An 18,804-nucleotide genomic window follows, 5' to 3' on the forward strand; every position below is an offset into this window, starting at 1 on the left:
GTCACTCCCATCTTCACGATACCGGTGTTGGATAATGAGCCGGGGCTTTCTCTGTGCGCCCAGCCGACCGCCTCGGACATCGAGTGCGGAGCAGTACGTCCCCCCACATTAACGACCAAAGTGTGCCCACGTGTGTTCCCAAACTCCCACCTCCACATGAGAGGCTTTCAGGTAGTCTCAGATCTCAGCGCGCCGCTGCCCCCTTTGTCATAGCAGAGCAGATACTTTACCCAGTGGTGAGATCTTAAAAGAGAGAAGACCTGTGGCTCCAACATCTGCTGGAGGGGGTGGGGGCTGAAACATTAAACTTAGAGACAAGCAGCCCAGGATTTAACTGAAGATAATATAAAAAGGGCTGATATTCGGGAAAAGCATTTCCCTGAACGTCTTAAAGGATATAATATAAACATAATGATCAGCATCATCATAATTAGGTCAACGTGCGACGAAAAAAAAATTCAAGCTCGCGTTCAAGTTAACTACTTAAAGGCACAGCTTCCACAACGTAACCTATCGGAGTCCTTCACACCGGCAACCCGCATCTCCTGCTTTGGGACTCCGTAGTGAACTTGCCACATGGGCAGATGGGCAATTTGCCATGTGACCTGGTTCTGGGTTAAGGACTCCCAGGGTTTCATGCTCCCAAGTTGCATGCATGGTGCAGCCGTAAAAACTAGCGTCTTGTACTGCTGCCAGCGAGCCCCACATTTCAAATTGGCTTTCATGCGCGTTTCCCTGGGCAATGCATTTTAAAGCACCACACATGTAGCCTGGCAGAGTGTAACGAAAACCTATTGAGTGATAATCAAACGCTTTGCAAGATGCCTCGTGGCTTTTCTTCTTTTGAGAATCAGCCATATCACCTTCCCATTATCTGCTCCCTTTTGTGATCCTGATCTGTCCTGGAGTCCAGTAACATAAACCAGGTTTCCTCAGAGCCTCCAATATACAGCTGTCAGATAGCAACATTGCCCTGTTGTCCAGGTGATCTCATCCTGACAAATTACAAATGTAGTAAGACTTGCAATTGTTTGCACTAGTTTATTAAAGCGATAGTTTATCCACCTTGCGCTAATCCCTCAAATAATACCTGTACCGGGCACCTCTTGAAAGTCCAGGTATCATCATCGGCAAAATCCTAATAATATAACATGCGATAACTGAACTAACACGTTTCAGCAAAGCCAGATAATTCTTACACCGTAATTACATTTTATATGTTCGAAAACATTACAGCCTTGTTCATAAACAACCCATATAATCCATGCAAACACAGTAAGTAAGTATTTCTGCCTAAACATTTATATAAAATAAACAGAGCACAATTCCATGCTGTAATACAAGGGGCACGATTAACAAATACATTTCTCCTCAATATTCGTGAAAAGCGTCACGCTCACCCTGCGACTACCGAAACAATTGGGAGTATTTTTAATGACTGCATGTTCTAGTAAGCAGGAAAAAGAGAAACAAACCTAATTTTGATTAAAACGGCATGCGTTGCTGCATAATTAGCTTTTAATTCCTTTTTACAGTCCGTTTAAAAGCAATCAAGATACACAGTAAAAATAATCATGACTAATCGTTACAATGTTTCCAGTGATGTTTTCCGCGTGCACTCTCACCTCTCCTTTCACCGACGCGCTGCCCACCGTCTGCACTTCCAGGGTGCAGTTCGCCCTCTTCACTAGCAGGTAAAATGGGTAATCCTTGGCTACCATTCCGGCGGGATCGGCGTCTACAGCGGGATAGTCGTAGAATCCGCCGGCCACGGTGCCCGCCAGCGCTGCGGAGGATGCAGTAGCGCAATCGGGGGCGGGGAACGGAGCGGAGAGCCGGTCGGGTAACTGGAAGCAGCGCCTCCCGCAGAGCGTTTACAAAGCACCGGCCCAGGTGGCTGCTGCGCCGCGTACTGGCAGAAATTATTTTCCGCTACTGCACAGAGAACTAACCGCAAAAAAAACCCTGACTCACTTCTGCAAGAGTCGGTAGGATTGGCTTACCAGGTTCAATGAACAAAAAACATGTGCGATCTATTTATATCGAAATCTATGTATGTGTGCGACCTGGCACGAAAAAAAGCCCAAGCGTGAAGGAATGTTTATAATTCGCAAGTGTTTACATTTATCTAAAAAGGGGAATATGACCACCGAGGAAATGATGCTTTTTTGGCGACGGTCCAGGGATGAGTGCAAACAGTAAATGCCGTTTTAGATGACTATTAATATAAATACAGTTATTATAACCACTACATATGGCACCAATAAACGTGGATCATTACATGCTTTTCAAGTGCTTTTATTTGTTGCAATGTGACTACTGCGTTGAACTTACACATGAAAGCGTTTCTACGCAGGGTTACATATTTAGAACATGAGTATTAACGAAACTAAAAACCGAAGTCTGCGCAACTGGTAAACATCAAATCATGCGAATGCTAGTAGCTTAACTAATTTAAGTAAATATCTGTATAGGTTTAATAACTGCAGTCAAATGTCAAGGAGAAATGCTACGACTGCATTCAGTATCTTTGTTTTTAATAATTTGTGTCATTTAAGGTAGTGGACATCATAATCTATCAAAGAGATTGGAAAATCTTGGAATAAACTTTCGGGTGAAATTCGGTATGATCTGAAAGCCTCTTAATGCGAATACAAATACATGCAAGTGGCTACAGTTCCACAGCTCCGTCTGCACCGGGTTCTCATTTCAACCAGCAGGAAGCCGGTCCCACTTTTTTACGTGCTTTGTTCGGGGAGGCAAAGCAGTTCCTGCCATTGTGTTCCTATCAGAGCCGGGGAAGTTGGATGGGGGAAAGCAGATCGCCTCCGAGCCCAGTTACGGTTCAGTAATAAACCAAAAAACAAACAAAAAAACCACTGGCTCTCACTTTTATTAAGATGTCATACATCAAACATTCTAGGGAATTTTCCTTATACAGCACGAAGGCAAAAACAGTAACAAAAAACATCAAACAAGCAGCGCTGGGCATTTCAGGCCCAGAAGCTACAAATCCAGACCAAGATTTTGTTTCTACCAACCACTTCTGCATAAAAAGTAACAGTCACAGAGTCGGTAGGAACAGAATCTTGGTCTGGATTTGAAGCTTCTGGACCTGAAATGCCCAACGCTGCAAGCAAGTTCCTTGTTCAGTGGTTCTCCACTCTTGGTCTGAGCCAACCTAAGAGGAACTTATGAATGGTGCGTACTAACAGTGCAAATCCACTATACACTGAGAACAAATTCTGAATGATCAATTACCAATGTTAGATGTAGGGATACGTGACAAAGTACTGTAGAGGAGACTGACCGATATCCTGCCTTCAGAGAAATGATTGAGGGCATTCGGATACACTACAGAAATTTCCCCTCACTTAACATTAATGAGAACCACCACATGCACTTCTGAAACACTGCATTTCGGGCTGTCAGACGTGTGGTGAGATAAAGATACTCTCCTTATATTTTCAGATGCAGAGGCAGCAGGAAATTCTACGTAAACACCTAGAAATAAAAACCATGTCAATGATTCAGCAATCGCATCCTGTTTCCTGTATGAAAGAAGCTGGTTTGAACTCTGAAGCCTACATCTGATGACGGAAAGTGGTTTGTCTTTAAGGAGGGAAGCAGAGCTTGGCAGATGTTTAAAGATCACAGTCCTGAGTGATGTAAACACATAACGGTAGAACATGTTGTTCAGGTCAGAATAACTATGTTTTTGTCTGGATTAAATTGCGAATATGCTGTATTTTCACACAAAGGAGGTGGGGCTCTTTGTACAAGCCGGGGTGACCATTTTTAATTAATGCTCGTTCTTGTGGATTTCGAATGGGATTAGTGAGAGTAGGTCCCTCTCTCTTCTCTCTCTCGGATGAGCCATTCCCTTAAAGGTAGGGGACTGTTTGCAAACACCTCGTTTGCTACGGAGGAACGAGTGATTCAATCTTGAAGCCAATTCAGCTAATCAGTGGGACTGTTTACCAAGCACGCAAGTGTATAGCCACTAACTAAATCTGTAACTATTAACAAGCCAGTGTATGCGATTGTTTTTCCTGGTACAATCTGCCCTTTTCTGGTGTCACCTGGCAAGCTTATGTGGACCGTATGTGATTCCCGAGAGCAGAAACAATTTGTACTTCAATTGGGACCCAATTGACTGAGAAGCTTGTGAACAAAGTGATGTTTTTCTTATTACTTGCATGTTACAAAGGCCAAGAAAGTGAGACCCAACCAAGGAGCCGCAACTGTACTGGACAAGCAAACAAAATGAATCACTTTATGAAGTAAAACATGTTTAGAGAGGTGACATCCAATCACATCAGCCTGCCATGTTTGTTTTTGCCGTTAATAAAATATTCATGGGTCTGACACACTGTAGCTACTGATCACATCACGCAATGCAGGATCCACACATGAGTTATTTCAATCTGCTTTTATGACTGACAAGCAAGAATCACATTCTGTTACGGAGAGCAAATTGAATGTTGGTTCTGCTTGTCATTCTCCCTTAACTACGTCCATCAAAATCGGAAGGGCCCAAATGACATGCAGACCTCATGGTTTCAAAACCTGGTTGGGTAGTGATGGCAGCTAATCCTACACTAGATAAATGGTTTATAAGTGACCCCTGATCCAATGCATAGTATGATTAGCTGTGTTTGACCAAGTGGGAGACAGATCCACAGTGCTTTACATTTGCTAATCACCACAGAGCTCATTACCATTTAGCCATCGGTGCTTTGTGTATGTGGGGAAAAGCCACCTCAGCTCTTGATATGAAAAGTGAACTTTGAAAGCATAGGAATTACACCAAGTTACTGGTTCCGCAACTCGTGAAACAGCGATGCCAATGAACACAAATTACATTAAATGAAGTGTTTTGATATCTTCACTCGCAATGTACTCTAGGTCCCATGTTTCAGGAATGAAATATCTATAAATAATCTATAACTATTTAAAGTTAAAAGCTGACTTTAAAACCTATTACTGGTAGATGTGCCTCTCAACACACCATACATGATGACCCCTTGGGGTGGAGTTTGTAAGGACATGGATATTTATTTTAAAAGTTAGCATCTTCTTCCAGTATTAGTTTTGAGTTTCCATCCATAAGGTCAAAGGCATCCAGTTTAGATGGGCTGGTGTTTGTAAATCTGGCTTAGTGTGTGTCCCGTGTCTCGTGCTCTGTTGGGACGGGCTCCAGGCTCACCACTATCCTGCACCATGTACCAGACGCATGGAAATAAGACATACATTTATGTCCTTAATCATTAATTTACAAATATAAATATGTAAAGGTTACACTCTTGCACAGCTGTTTAGCCAATCATAGTTCCACAAGGTAGCCCCATAAAACCGGACTTGAAACCAGATACCAGTAACCTTTAGCTTAGAGAAAACAAGGTTTACCATACGACACGAGTATTATGTTTTTAAAAGGGGGGAGGGCAATGCAAAGGGAGCCCTTTGATGTTTAGCATAAAAGCCGATGGTCACTAGCTTACGGGAGGACAACTGCTGAGTGCTCCCATCTCCCACGCCCATCCTCTGCCGGTTGGAGATCTACAAGCACATTACATAAGCGGCTCTGCAAAGCTTCACTTCCCTAAGTACAGCATCTGCATTATGTCTCTCCAGGAGAAATGAGCAGGCCGATAAGCGCAAGGGACTTCAGGCAGAAAAAAACAGGGGAAAAAAAAGAATTGATAGGATCAGTGTAATATTCACTCTTCCGTTCAGGTACAGGTACAGGTACAGGTACAGGTACAGGTACAGGTATAGGTACAGGTACAGGTGTGTAATTTAGAGCTATTAAACAGACCTATTTACAAAGTAACAGTTTAAGTAAATATCTGCCTGATAAATACATCCAACAAATAGACACACTAAACACTAAATAGCTATAATATAACATTTTGGGACAAGGCTAAGACTCAGTCTAAGCAGGAATAAAGTGAATGTTTCTCACACAAACACATACACACTCAAACAGGCTTCGTCGCTTCGAGCCATTCAGGCAGTACGCTGTCCATCGAGAGTCTGTCCCCTTCATTGATTTGTTCACCTTTTGTATTTGATATTAACGCTTCCTCCATCTTTCTCGGTAACCCTGTATCAGCAGTGACCATTAACAACCGCCTGAGGCTTCTGTTATGGGGCAAACACCTGTGACGTCTACGGGCTTTCTACGCAACCGCAGGGTTGGGATATCAGGGGACACTGATGGGGGGGGGGGGGGGGTGGTGGGTCAAGTGGATGGGGGGTGGTTGGCGGAGGTCAACAGTGATGCAGCTCTTCTTTGAGGTTTGGCAATAAAAGCCTGACATTAAACAGCCCGGCTTTCCTTTATTCAGGAGCAGGTTCATGGATGTGGGTCAAGAGAACTGGAGGCGATGACCTTTACCGTCCCTTTACCTCCCACCTTGAAAACACACAATCCAATAAACATTGTTTCACATGAACAAGTCATAGCATAGCAAGTAAAGTGCGTGGTTCATGTTAGGATGCTGTACCAGCAATTAGACGGTTGCCAATTCAACCCCAGAGTAAACAGTGTGCTATGACCATCGGGCCCCGCCCCTGAGCAAGGTCCCTCCCCCCCCCCCCCCCCCCCCCCACCGCTCTAGGGAGTCACCGGCTTTCATAAAAATGTAAGAAACTTTGAACAAAAGCACCTACAATCTATACGCCGCTTATTTTTTTCTCCAATTCGATGTGTCTTCTGCCCCCGTTTATCCAAAGGCAAGTGCGTCTGTCACCTGCCGCCTTTAAAACTCTAAACTGCAGGTTTTATAGCAGCAGCATCTGAAACCGGTCACACGGCGCCGGCCAGCGGGTCCAAACGGGGAGATAACGAGCGTAAATCCTCGTCACACACTGAGCACAGGAGTCTCAGATGGCGATGTCAGGCTCTGTGTCTCTGGCCAGGGTGGTCGACTGTGGGGCGGGGGGCTCGGGCAAGGGGATTCATTGGATGACTTTGATGACTGGGCTCAGGCACGCAGCCTCACACATCCCCCCACCTTGCCTTCTGCTCCTACTGCAGGCTCTGTACTGTTTACACAGAGCAGGGTGAGTTGTTCCCTGGGGGAAGGGGGGGGCATTATGAGCAAGACAGCCTGGAATCACTCGCACGCTATCCCTGGGAACGCCCCCCCCCCTCCCTGGCACTGACTGACACAGACCCCCATACCATGCAATTTACACTCCTCCGCCAGCGCGTGAAGAAAGCAGCACAGACAGCCCCCCCCCCCGACCCGGGGTCAAGCGGGACACCTGGCTGCCCGTTCCGCGGCCTGGCCCCGCCCAGTCGCTCACACGCATGGGCGGCACGCTGGGGCACGTCTCTAAGGTGGCAACGCCCCCATCAAAAACCATAAATCTCAGATAAACCCTAAAAAAAGATCCACCTCAGAACCTCCACTGCCGAAAGGGTGGCGACGCATGTGAGATAATCCATTTTGCGAAGACTTCGAACCCAGAGCAGTTTCAAGATGATAGCACCTTGTTTATAATGCTGCATGATGCTACCCAAGTGATGAGACCTAGGCCAAACTTATTTATATAATTTATTTACAACATACTATCTGAGGTCTAATTTAAGGCTTCCCACTTGGACAGGATAGCACATTTTAAGCCTTTCAGACGAAGGAAAAAATAAACTTTGACTAACCTTTGACCTACATACCTGGAAACATAACTGCGGCAAAATAATACTAAACTGATCTTGCAACAATGTGGTGAAAAGCTTCGCCGTATCAGATGTTTGTTATAGTGGTGTGTGGAGATCATCCCTAGTACTACAAAACGCAGCTGGAATATGGTTGTATTCGTTGCTGTATAACAAAACACAGACAAAAGAAATGATTTGTTTTCTATTAACTTTATATCCTATCAAATATATTAACAGTTATAAAAAGGGAAGGGAAATTCAGTAAATGTTTAATGTTAATCGAAATCACCAGAAAGGAAGGACATTTTAACATCACCGTGCGTCAAGAAAAATTCTCAACATTGTTTACCAGAAAGTAAAATGTAAATTCTGTCGATTTAAATAGAAGCAGTGAAATGGCTCATGTCCAGGCTGTCGGAATAATTCTCCCTTTAAATGTCTCATCTGTTTCTTTTCCCACAGTTTTGGTTACTCCACTGGCCAAAAATGCTGCAGCACAGCCCTGCTGCATTATGGGAGGTCTCCGGGTTCGACTAGCGAGGCTTGGATTAGGCAGTGCCGAATGGGGGTCTGAGGTAGGCAGGGATGAACAGATGCCTCACATCTTCATTGGATGGAGATGGAGGAGGTGTGATATTATCGGGGGGCCGTGTGTTGCTCTGTAGGTTAGGGCTGTGATCTGAAGGTTCAAACCCCATGTCTAGTAGATTGATTTTGCCATTGGGTCCTTGAGCAAGACCCTTAACCTCCAATTACAGCTCACACCTCCCCAGCTGAGTAGGGAGTCGGACTTGGCCAGGTGTCCCACTGGCTTCCCGTCCGGCACGCAGACCGCACACAAAAGCCAAAACAGCCGGAAAACTTGAACATCTCCTGGGGATTTGCCAGCCCCTCCTTTACCGCTCCTCACTTGGGGGGGGGGGGGGGGGGGTAAGAGAAGCAGTTCTTCTAGGAAAAGGACAGGCGTCGTTCCAGATCGTGAACTGACAGACGGTCTTGCCGCTCGCCTGCCTGTGGGACGCATGGCGGGACATGATAAGGTGACCGTGGGAACGAAAAGCTACAGGAGGACAAGTCCGGCGTGAGCAGAGTGACGGCAAACAGACGAACGTACACAATTACACAAGCGTGTGTCATCTTCTTAGCTAGACTGCGGATATTTCCGCGTTGCGCTTAGGCATGTCCGTCATTGTGTGCATATCACAGAGTGTACTCATACCAACCTAGACTACAGTAAACTTTTTTAATAAGTAGAAGGAGTGCACTCTTGGAATAGTCTATACATTAACCAGTAATATAATTGTTTATTATCATTATGTCCTGTACATAACTGTATACTTGTATATCACGGGCAGCACAGTAGGTTTGCATATGCCAGCATCACCACAAACACGTCAGTAATGCATTGTGCTATGAAGTCCCTAGGCAGTACAAATTGTGATAGCTCAATTACAGTATAATCTAATGGGACCACTGCTAATATATGTGGTCTGTCACTGATCAAAGTGTTATGTGGTACATGACTGTATTTCTCATTTGAAAAACGCTACCGAAATGTGCTGCATGTGCCATACAGTACTCGAAATTACTTTAAACCGATTCCATAATCGTAATGATAAGGACATAGACTGCATGACATAGACTATAACCTAGACTTTGCTGGGCTGATGTTCCTTTCAGACGAGGGGCCTTGATGGCTACTGGTAAAAATATCCACCTTTTTCCAGATAGTTTGCATAAAACAACCAGCTCAGCAAGTACATGGGAGTCACAGTAGCATCCAGCTGATTTCCTGGGCCATGTTTAATAGCCGTTAGGTTGCTGAGTTCTACTACATAAAAAGCAAGGTGTGGTGGAGAACAGTAATCAGCAACCTGCAAATCAGCACACTGTAAAAAGCACGCTCTGTTTTTGGGAAGGCATTGCCAGATGTAACTTGCGAAAAAACCAAAAAAAATTTAACTCCACCCAAAAATGATCATGTTCGCTCTCCCACAACTCTGCCCACTCCCAAAAAATGGCCGATTTTTGCTTCTGAAAGCCCAGAGCAGAATGTCTGCACCCTAAACCTAAACATTATGAAAAAAAATAGCCTGCTTTGTCTATTCCCGGTCCTCTTTGGTCAACTAGTGTGTATGACCTAACAGCTTCTGCGTATTTTTGGTAGTTTACAGTAAAGGACGCCCTCATCCTCTAGTGGTTTATGATTACGTACATTTCAAAGACTTATTGACCTCTTACTCACAAATGTGATTAATGCTGGTACAACCAACAAAACAAGTCACTCTTAAATAAATAAAGCCTAACAAAAGAGATGACAATAATCTTTTAGCTGTGTTTAGCTCAGCACTGACCAGCATAATAATTTAGAAGTAGGCATGGACTTCAGAACTAGATCAGCAATGACACAGGTTGCTCCGTTTCTCATGTCTATGCCAGCTTTTCTCTGATCTGCCAAAGGTGATGAATTGTCTTTCCCTTTTTGACCAACAGTGTTCTGTCTATAGAACACACTGTAATGTTTGCAAGCTGCGAACAGATTTACAATGTTATGGTTCAATTAAACAAACGACTACTGTGTCATTCTGTGCCATTACTTGCTTCCCGTCACGGTTTGCGGGATAGAGATATCTACGAGATGAAATTTCTGCTTGGTCAACACTGGGAATCGTTGTGAAGACCGTCAGGCTTTAAATTATGTTGAAGTGCTTCTTTGCGACGGCAAAGATACTGAATAATAACCAAGAATATTCCCAACAATGAAAATTACAGGCAGCTCTCGACTTAAAAACCGACGCAAGTAAATCTGGACAGGTACGTCTGTAAGTAGATTTATACTTGATCTTTTCATGTATTTAATGTGTGTTCATTAGTAGGTATTGCTGACATATTTGTGGCTTATGTGTTTTTGTGGTATAAGACGGGAGTGTGAATCGGATTTATGTAAAATCTGATTTATGTAAGGGCTTGTGCAACAGATTACTTAAATTAATCAAGAACTGACTGTATTGGCTTCAATTCTGTATTGTGTTGAAATTCAAAGTAGATGAAAAGCAGTATGGCTGACATGACACACAGAGAGCTGTAGTCTTTTGGATGCACCGGTTTCTATGTGACCTGTTTGACCTCCAACCAGGATCTAACGACCTTCTTCAGTAAGAAGAAAAAGAAAAAAAAAAGCGCTAAATAGTTCGGAATCAAATACTTCCCTGCAAAAACAGGCCTGCTATTTGAGGGAGAACAAAGGATTTCCGCTAATCCAAACTTCGCTAAGATCGCCCTGCTGGCAGGTAACCCACTTGCTTATACCTGAACGCAATATATTATTCATTATTTCATTCTTGCTCTCAAGTTTTTCAGAAGTTAAGTGTGTAGTAAAAACATAAGACATTGTCCCTGGAGGGGGTGGGGTTTTCCTATGACTCTGCAATGACATTCAATTCAATTCCCAGACAGTTCCTGGGTCCCTTCATACTGTGGCAAGTGTGTAAGACATTTAAATAAATGAGGCGATATTGCTTTTAGAAGTGAAAGCTGTTGTCTTTGCTGATAGCCACCATTGGCTGGATGAGCGGCAGCACAGCAATGGAACCCAAGAATTAACACGACAGTCATGTTCATGGTTGTGTGCTAACAAAACACGTACATTACACAGGAAACTTGACACGGTTACAACAAAAAATACACTAATTGACACTATTTACAGGTATGTGCAGTGTGCTGCTGAACTGCATGAGTAGTGCTGATGACCAATCCCGCAGTATCAAAACGCAGCTAAAGAAATCATAAAGAAATCTGACATTAATGTACAGTAACACACCCATGACTGCCATCTCACAAAAGCACATTTCTTCATTGCTGGAAGGATTTCCCTCATTTAGTCATTATCAGGCAAAATCTGAAAAAAAATCCCCTGTCTTCTCTCATTGTTAAAACTCCTAATGACGGATTCATTTCTGTCAATTGACTATTATTTAACTCGTACTATCAAATGCAAAGGGATTCTTGAAAGCTGAATGATTATGTAAGTCACCTCTGCATTATCCATAAGCCCGCATTTGACAAATTAGTAGACTGGAGAAATGTCCCTCTCCTGTACATCCCTGCCGGTCAATCACACATGCGCACGCCTCCAAGCAAACTTCCACATACGCCCACAAACGTTCACATATACGTGACTTCAAGGCCTTCGTACATCTTTAAATCGTGCGGATGCCTGTGAGATCTGAATACTCTAGCGCAGAACCAGGACTAAACGGATGCCGTGCAAGGAGATAAACAAGCGTAACAGACGAACACTTGCAGGAGACGTATCCAAACATGTCACGTCTAAAAATATATCGCGTCTAAGACACAGAGCATTGGAGAAAAGACACATTACACCGTGGACTGGCATAAATATGCTCATTGGGACAAAGGCAGTGTGCATGGAAACGTATATTTAGGTGGAGTGCCTCAGCGAAGAGAGTGACCAGGCACCACACATCATTCCCATACGTAGGATCACACCCAGGTGGAGATGTTGGGCAAACAACACACTGAGAATAAAGCCTCCACTCGGTGCCCCAGAGGGTAACAAAGGGTTAAAACACTTTGAAGGGGAATGTGTTTCTGCTTTTATCCAGAGTCACTGGGTACAGTCTTAAAAACAATGCAAGAAGTTCTGCAGACACTGTCCCCGGTGAGGAGGGAGGACTTGGCTTCAGATCAAGTACAGTTTGTTCCGTCGCCTGGAAGGAGGCGAGCTTTCTGGCTACGAAAATTTGCACACAAAGGTGTAGAGTCTTAAATATTACACTCAGCGACATGACTCTTACAGGAAAGTCTTAAATTTAAAACTCTCCATAGCCTTCAAACCGTCAAGGCGCATGGTTAAATAGGAGAGATGTTATTCAACAGTGGCAATATTATTTAAAAAAATTTTAAGCACATTCATCTGGGTTAGGAATCGCTGTGATGGTCACATGACCTTGCCATTATTTTTGTTTCAACAACCACATAATAATCTGTCTGAGAAAGAATCCATTTCACAATGTCATCTGTCAGGTAGGGCAAAGGGCCCAAATATTTTTCCTCGCATAATAGAAGAAGTTTACCTTCAACACCAGTCAATAACACCTTGGGAGAACATCAAAAAGACACAAAAGTATTTATAAAATTAAACCTGCTGCAGTAACTTGACATGAGGAAAAAGACTTGTTACATTTTTAGATCAACAAACCTGTCCAAATCTATTGAAAAACGAAGCAAATGGAAAATGTAAATGCAACAGGCTTTAGTTCGGGCAACCTTGAATTGCAGGCTGGTTGAAACAGGCAGACAGGAGGGCAGCTATAAGGAGCGGAGTGGGTAAGTTGGCAGTTTGTACTCACACTGATGTCCAGGCTGCACAGGCTGAGGGAGTCGGCATCTCTCTTCCTCTGTTTCCGCTTCTTCTGAAATGTAAAAATGGAGACCGGGCTTAACGATGGGGGCCGAGAAGAGCTCATTCCTGTCTTGAGACAGACGGCTGCTAGGACCCATGGGATCTGGCACATCTCAGGAGGCATATTGCAAGAGGCATCAGAACAACAATCTCTAATGGCATGAACTCAGTTGTCAGTCTGTCATAGCATTGTTTCCATTACTGTCCCCAGATAGTGTAAAAAGAGGCCAGAATTAACCTGCGTATTTTCTTGGAATGCTTTTAAATAATAATTTTACATAACAGCACAAGAAAAAGGTGGTACTTTAAAAAAAATAACAGTAATTATTTACTGGCAGTAAAAGGGACCCTTAATGTTTAATAGTTACTGTGCAGAAAGTTCAAATTTCAAAGATAAACGGAACTAAAAACATCAGGGAAGTTTTCGTGTCTTTTGGTTGTTCACAACTGTTTTTTTTTTTATATCGTTTGATAAATGCAATTAACCTTCCGATACTGAGACTGGGAATGTGTTTGATAAGGAGGCAGTAGCTCCATTCCCTGACATTAGAGATTCACACCTGCACCTCCTTCAAAGGAAGGCCTGCCCTCAGAGCAGAAGATAGGCATATGAGACGAGGCCCACTTCTATCACGTGCAGGACACTCACGAAATCCATGTTCTGCGTACTTTCAAGACAGTTACTGGTAATTCTAAACAAGGGTGTAGGTTTGGGCATAGATGGTGGAGACGTGCCCCTACCAATACAGTGGAAGTACTGTATGTTTAGGGGGGAGGAGGGTTATTTAGTCCCTCCCAGTGTTAAACCCAAATATATGCCTTTGATTCTAATCCCAAAGCTGGAATTTTAACCCTACAGCTGGTAAACATCACTGTAGCTTTCTGGGAATTAACACCTGTTTCTGACTTGCAGTGAAGGGAATCCCAGCCCTGATCTGCAGATCAGTGTCACAACCTGTTATACAGTCAGCTGTTTACTCTGATTCACTGTTAACATTCTTATCACTAACATGCTTGTTCTGCCATTTTTCTCCTGATTTTCCTCCTGTTTTGAGCCTATTGCTAATTCTGTCATGCAGAAGCTGCAGCTATGACATCACATTCTAGTACAATCCATTGCTATGGCGCTGTGGCAGAGAGCTATGCTTTGAAAACTCTCAATGCCAGGACCCGGAAATTTCAGCTCACAGGAGACACTTGACTTGCAGGTGGCCCATACACCAGCCTGTCCCGCCACTAGGGGGCCCCCGGACACATACCGCAAATGTAAATAATTCGGCAGTTTCTGTTACGTGAGCAGATATTTTAATCACGATTGTTCTCACAGCACATTTAAACTATTCCTGTTATTCCGTAGCATTCAGCTATGAGTTTTTTTGTTCTTCGGTCGATTCCACCTGTCTTAAATGACTAGGAGATGTAGCATCCACTTCCTATGAAACCAAAGCCGTGTACGTTTGGAACAGAACCACTTACAGCCTTGCTAGCGTGACCCGAGCCCTCAGCATCCTGTGGCACACGTACGCCACGACCAACGAAACACGGGCTCCACGCAAAGTGAAACCCGGCGACGGTTACCTAGCGAGTCAGACCGCAATAGTTGCCGGTATGTGCAGAGAGGCCACCCAGCGAACAGCAGCAAGATCGGCAACAAGAGTGCAACATGCCGGCTGAGGGCGGAAGATGTAGGCTGGGAAGCCCCCAATCTGAGATCCCTTATCGCTCTTCCGCTAATGTCGTCGCCATTGGGCAGAGACATGGTTGAGGCCAGGGTCAGAGACGTAAGTAAGATATCAGAAGAGAGCACAGCTGTACCACTTTTGCTTACTGGGACGTTAACTTGCACCCATTTGATGGCAGGAAGCGGCAGCAGAAAATCCCTCCCCTAATTCTCATGCAAAGACCTGGGTCAGCATCTCTTAGACATTTTTTTATATTATATACTGCTGTGATTAAATTTCTGACTCAACCAAACTGTAAAATAAATGCATACAGATGCCAAAAGCCATTTCTTGCTTTACAACAGGGTAAACTAAATAAGAAATAGTTTTATATAAAAGACGCAATCAGTTTTCAGATCTGTTATACCCAAATAAACCTGATTATCTTGACCGTCATAGCTACAATGTTCTTGTTGGCTTTCCTGCACCAGCAGAATGTTTCAGAATAACTGTCAGACGTACTGGATGCTACACATATCGATTTCGATAAGAGCTTCGCTGCCATCAAGAACCCAGAGAAACGTGACGCCTTTCGTCGAACACAAGCCAGCGAGTCCAAAACAGAAGCACACCGGAGCAGAGTGCGTGACCCCCTCGCATCCCTGACACCTTGGCCCCCGCATGAATGACAGAGGGTGGGAGGAGGCTGGATCACGACCTCACTCACCCTGTGTTGTATGAAGAGGCAGCACCCAACCATCGGGACAGCGAAGGCGAAAAAAAAAACCTGCTTAGCTTCCCACACCAAGTCCAAATCCAACCTGGAGGGACAGCCCAGGAACCAGAGAGACAGTGAGACAGAGAGGGAAGGAGAGAGAGACAAAGAGAGAGAGAGAGAGAGAGAGAGAGAGAGAGAGAGAGAGAGAGTGCGCCAGGACTGTGCAGAGTGAGCTGTATGGGAGGTTCAGGACGGCTGTGTGTTACGTCTCTACAGCAGGATGTGAGACGGGAAACTGAACCCTGGCTATGTTATAGTTAAGGGGCCACAGTCTCAGACAGCCTTGTTTTTTTGTAGACTAAGACACACACACACACACACACACACACATACACACACAGACACACACAGACACACACACATACATACACAGACACACACATACACACACAGACACACACACACATACACACACAGACACACACACACACATACACACACAGACACACAGACACAGACACACATACATACATACACAGACACACACATACACACACAGACACACACACACATACACACACAGACACACACACAGACACACACAGACACACAGACACATACACACACAGACACACAGACACAGACACACATACATACATACACACACAGACAGACACACACAGACACAGACACACACACATACACACACACACACATACACACAGACACAGACACACACAAACACACATACACACACAGACACACACATACACACACACACACATACACACACAGACACACACACATACACACACAGACACACATACACACACAGACAGAGACACACACAAACACACACACATACACACACAGACACACACAGACACACACACACGCACACACACACATACACACACACAAACACACACACACACACACACACACACACACACACACACACACAGTAGAAGCATCAGCACAGGTCCTAAACCTTCACACAGCATCTCATAGCATAGGTTTCCCAAGCTGGCCAAGTTTCAGAACGAGGAACTTAAGTCATGGTAATATTCACAAGTTTGGAGTTTCTACGGTTTCTGCTAATTGCTATTTAAAAACGTAGCCTACTTAGTGTTTTTACTATGGTCACATTTGTGTAAGTGCGCACAGGCTGACGGTCCCTGAGGGAATTTCTGTTTCCAGAAGCAGTATTGTTATGCCTATTATTTGTGTACCTGTAGGATTAGTCTGATTTGTAACAATTACTACTGTTCAGTTATTTGTCTAACTGGTATCGTAGCCTCCAGGTGTAGAATAACGATAACAAGCATGCAAACTCAACACCGTGAAGAATTAAAAATCAAGGTATGTATGAGCAGCGCTCTGCCAGGGCTCCTTTGCGAAAACACAATTGTTAAATGTGTAGGTGTACGCAAGATATTTTTTGCTTCAGAGGCCAGGAAGTGAGGAAGCCCCCTGTGAATCACACTTCCTGGAAACTGTGCGACTTCCTTCAGTTATTTCCTGGATATAAATGCGAGGCGAACCTGGCCCCGGAACGCCTCATTTTTAAAGCCAAAGAGCAGAATATTCGTAATGACGGAGAAAAGGTCACACCTACGATACCCGAAATTCACCATGGAGAAGCCAGCATGTGTGTATCGGTATGAAAGCATGATAAGACAAAGCAATGGGACCACTGGACCTGAGGCCTAGTTCCTGGGTACTGCCATTGAACCGGCTTGCTCTGCACGGTTCATTGCTAAAATATCAAGCAGGGTTGTGAACCACAGTGAAGGATATGACCCAACCAAGAGAAGCCAAATCAGCCCCATTAAATTACGAGCGCTTTCATCTCCTTCATTTCCCAGAATTCCCACATGATGGCCCGGTTTGGACAATAGCACTTTTCGTTATATAAAGCAACTAAACTCATTTTTTTATTTCTATCGGTACAATATTTTTTCATTCGTATTCCATTTTTCCTGCTGTCGTATGTCCTTGTGATAGCATCTTGGGTTATAAACAGAACCATTTAGAGAGGGACAACAAAGGGCACTTCTATTTGTGGAAAGTGTCATTCTTATCAGGGATATTGGGTATCAGCTAGGGAAGGGACACAATTTGCTTGGGCCACAATAAAAAAAGACAGACCAATATTAATCATAGAGAGAGAGACAGAGCAGTAGGTAGAACAAATCATTATGGACAATCTGGTTTTACATGCAAAAGGTGGTTGTCCCCTTTTCCTCACTGTTTTCATATTCGTGTTTTTCTTAATCAAGTTACTATATTAACCTTGGTTACATTTTCCCCCCTAGTATAGCATATATTATGTTAAAGCCAATTAAGCATTTAAAGACCCTAAGAATACATCAGTTTCGTAAATGATTATTTGGCTTTTGCCAGCCTTAAAATAAATCCCAAGACAGCAGGAATGGACTGAGTCCCTCTAACAGACACCTGTATCGTATAATCACCACAGAAGATAGGGAAGACTGAAGGTCGAAAACTTTGAAGGAACCTTATCAAAAGTGTACTCCAAGAAAAATACTGAATAGAGTCCAAATACTGTAGCCGTCCCTGTGGGTGACCTAGCATTGCTATCTTTCCCTAACTGCAAAAACAGTTTACAGTTCAGTTAGAACATTTAAAAATTTTGTTCAACACAAGCGTCTGGAAGGTTTCTTCTCTAACAGAATTATCTGCGCATCAGAAATGACCGACTTTTCCTGGAGCCAACGTAACTGCCCGTGTCAGATACAGCATCTTAGTGCACTTCAAAGTCACATCGCCGAAAACCACGCAGGTAGGCAGCGTAGATGAAAACAGATCATTTTTCCAAACACCTACATATAAGTTGGTTTCCAGGGAGACAGAGGTTCCATGCAGATAACACAACAGAAAAGCCATAGTAACAGCCAACTAATTTAGAAAGGGATTTTTTAAAGGTTATTCTGAAACAGAACTCAAATGTCACCTCTGTACTTGCAACAAATATTTTGTTGATATACACTTTCAATACTGTATTGGGCCTCCCTTTGGTCTCAAAACAGCCTCAACTGTTCATGGTATGGATATCGCAAGATGTTGGAAACATTCCTTCAAGATTCCGGTTGATGGTGGCATGCAATTTTTACAGACTTGTCAGCTGCACATTCATACTGCACATCTCTCGTTCTGCCACATCCCCAAGGTATTCTATTGTATTCAGGTCTGGTGACCAGGATGGTCGCTGAACAACACTGAAATCGGTGTGATGTTCATGAAAAGAGTTGACCAGAAGACTTTTGCTCCATGACATGGGCACATTAAGTAGCCATTAGACGAT

The 18,804-nt window shown here is 43.8% G+C and overlaps 1 protein-coding gene and 1 long non-coding RNA gene across 8 annotated transcripts in view; one reads left to right on the forward strand and one right to left on the reverse strand.

Annotated features, from left to right (window-relative positions):
* Positions 1-18,804, forward strand: part of LOC125747984 (uncharacterized) — a 300,948-nt gene that overhangs the window by 261,015 nt on the left and 21,129 nt on the right. The window lies entirely within an intron of this gene.
* Positions 1-18,804, reverse strand: part of arhgef3 (Rho guanine nucleotide exchange factor (GEF) 3) — a 53,299-nt gene that overhangs the window by 16,377 nt on the left and 18,118 nt on the right. For 2 of the 7 annotated variants that reach the window (XM_049023671.1, XM_049023669.1), the window contains one exon: positions 13,045-13,104. In XM_049023671.1, the coding sequence (XP_048879628.1) occupies positions 13,045-13,104 (60 nt within the window). Of the gene's footprint in view, positions 1-1,625; positions 2,003-13,044; positions 13,108-15,485; positions 15,653-18,804 lie in introns of those variants that run through there. The other 5 variants (XM_049023670.1, XM_049023668.1, XM_049023676.1 and 2 more) reach the window with 4 other exon arrangements.

Source organism: Brienomyrus brachyistius, chromosome 8 (genome assembly GCF_023856365.1).
Source record: "Brienomyrus brachyistius isolate T26 chromosome 8, BBRACH_0.4, whole genome shotgun sequence".
In the NCBI taxonomy this organism is placed as follows: domain Eukaryota; kingdom Metazoa; phylum Chordata; class Actinopteri; order Osteoglossiformes; family Mormyridae; genus Brienomyrus; species Brienomyrus brachyistius.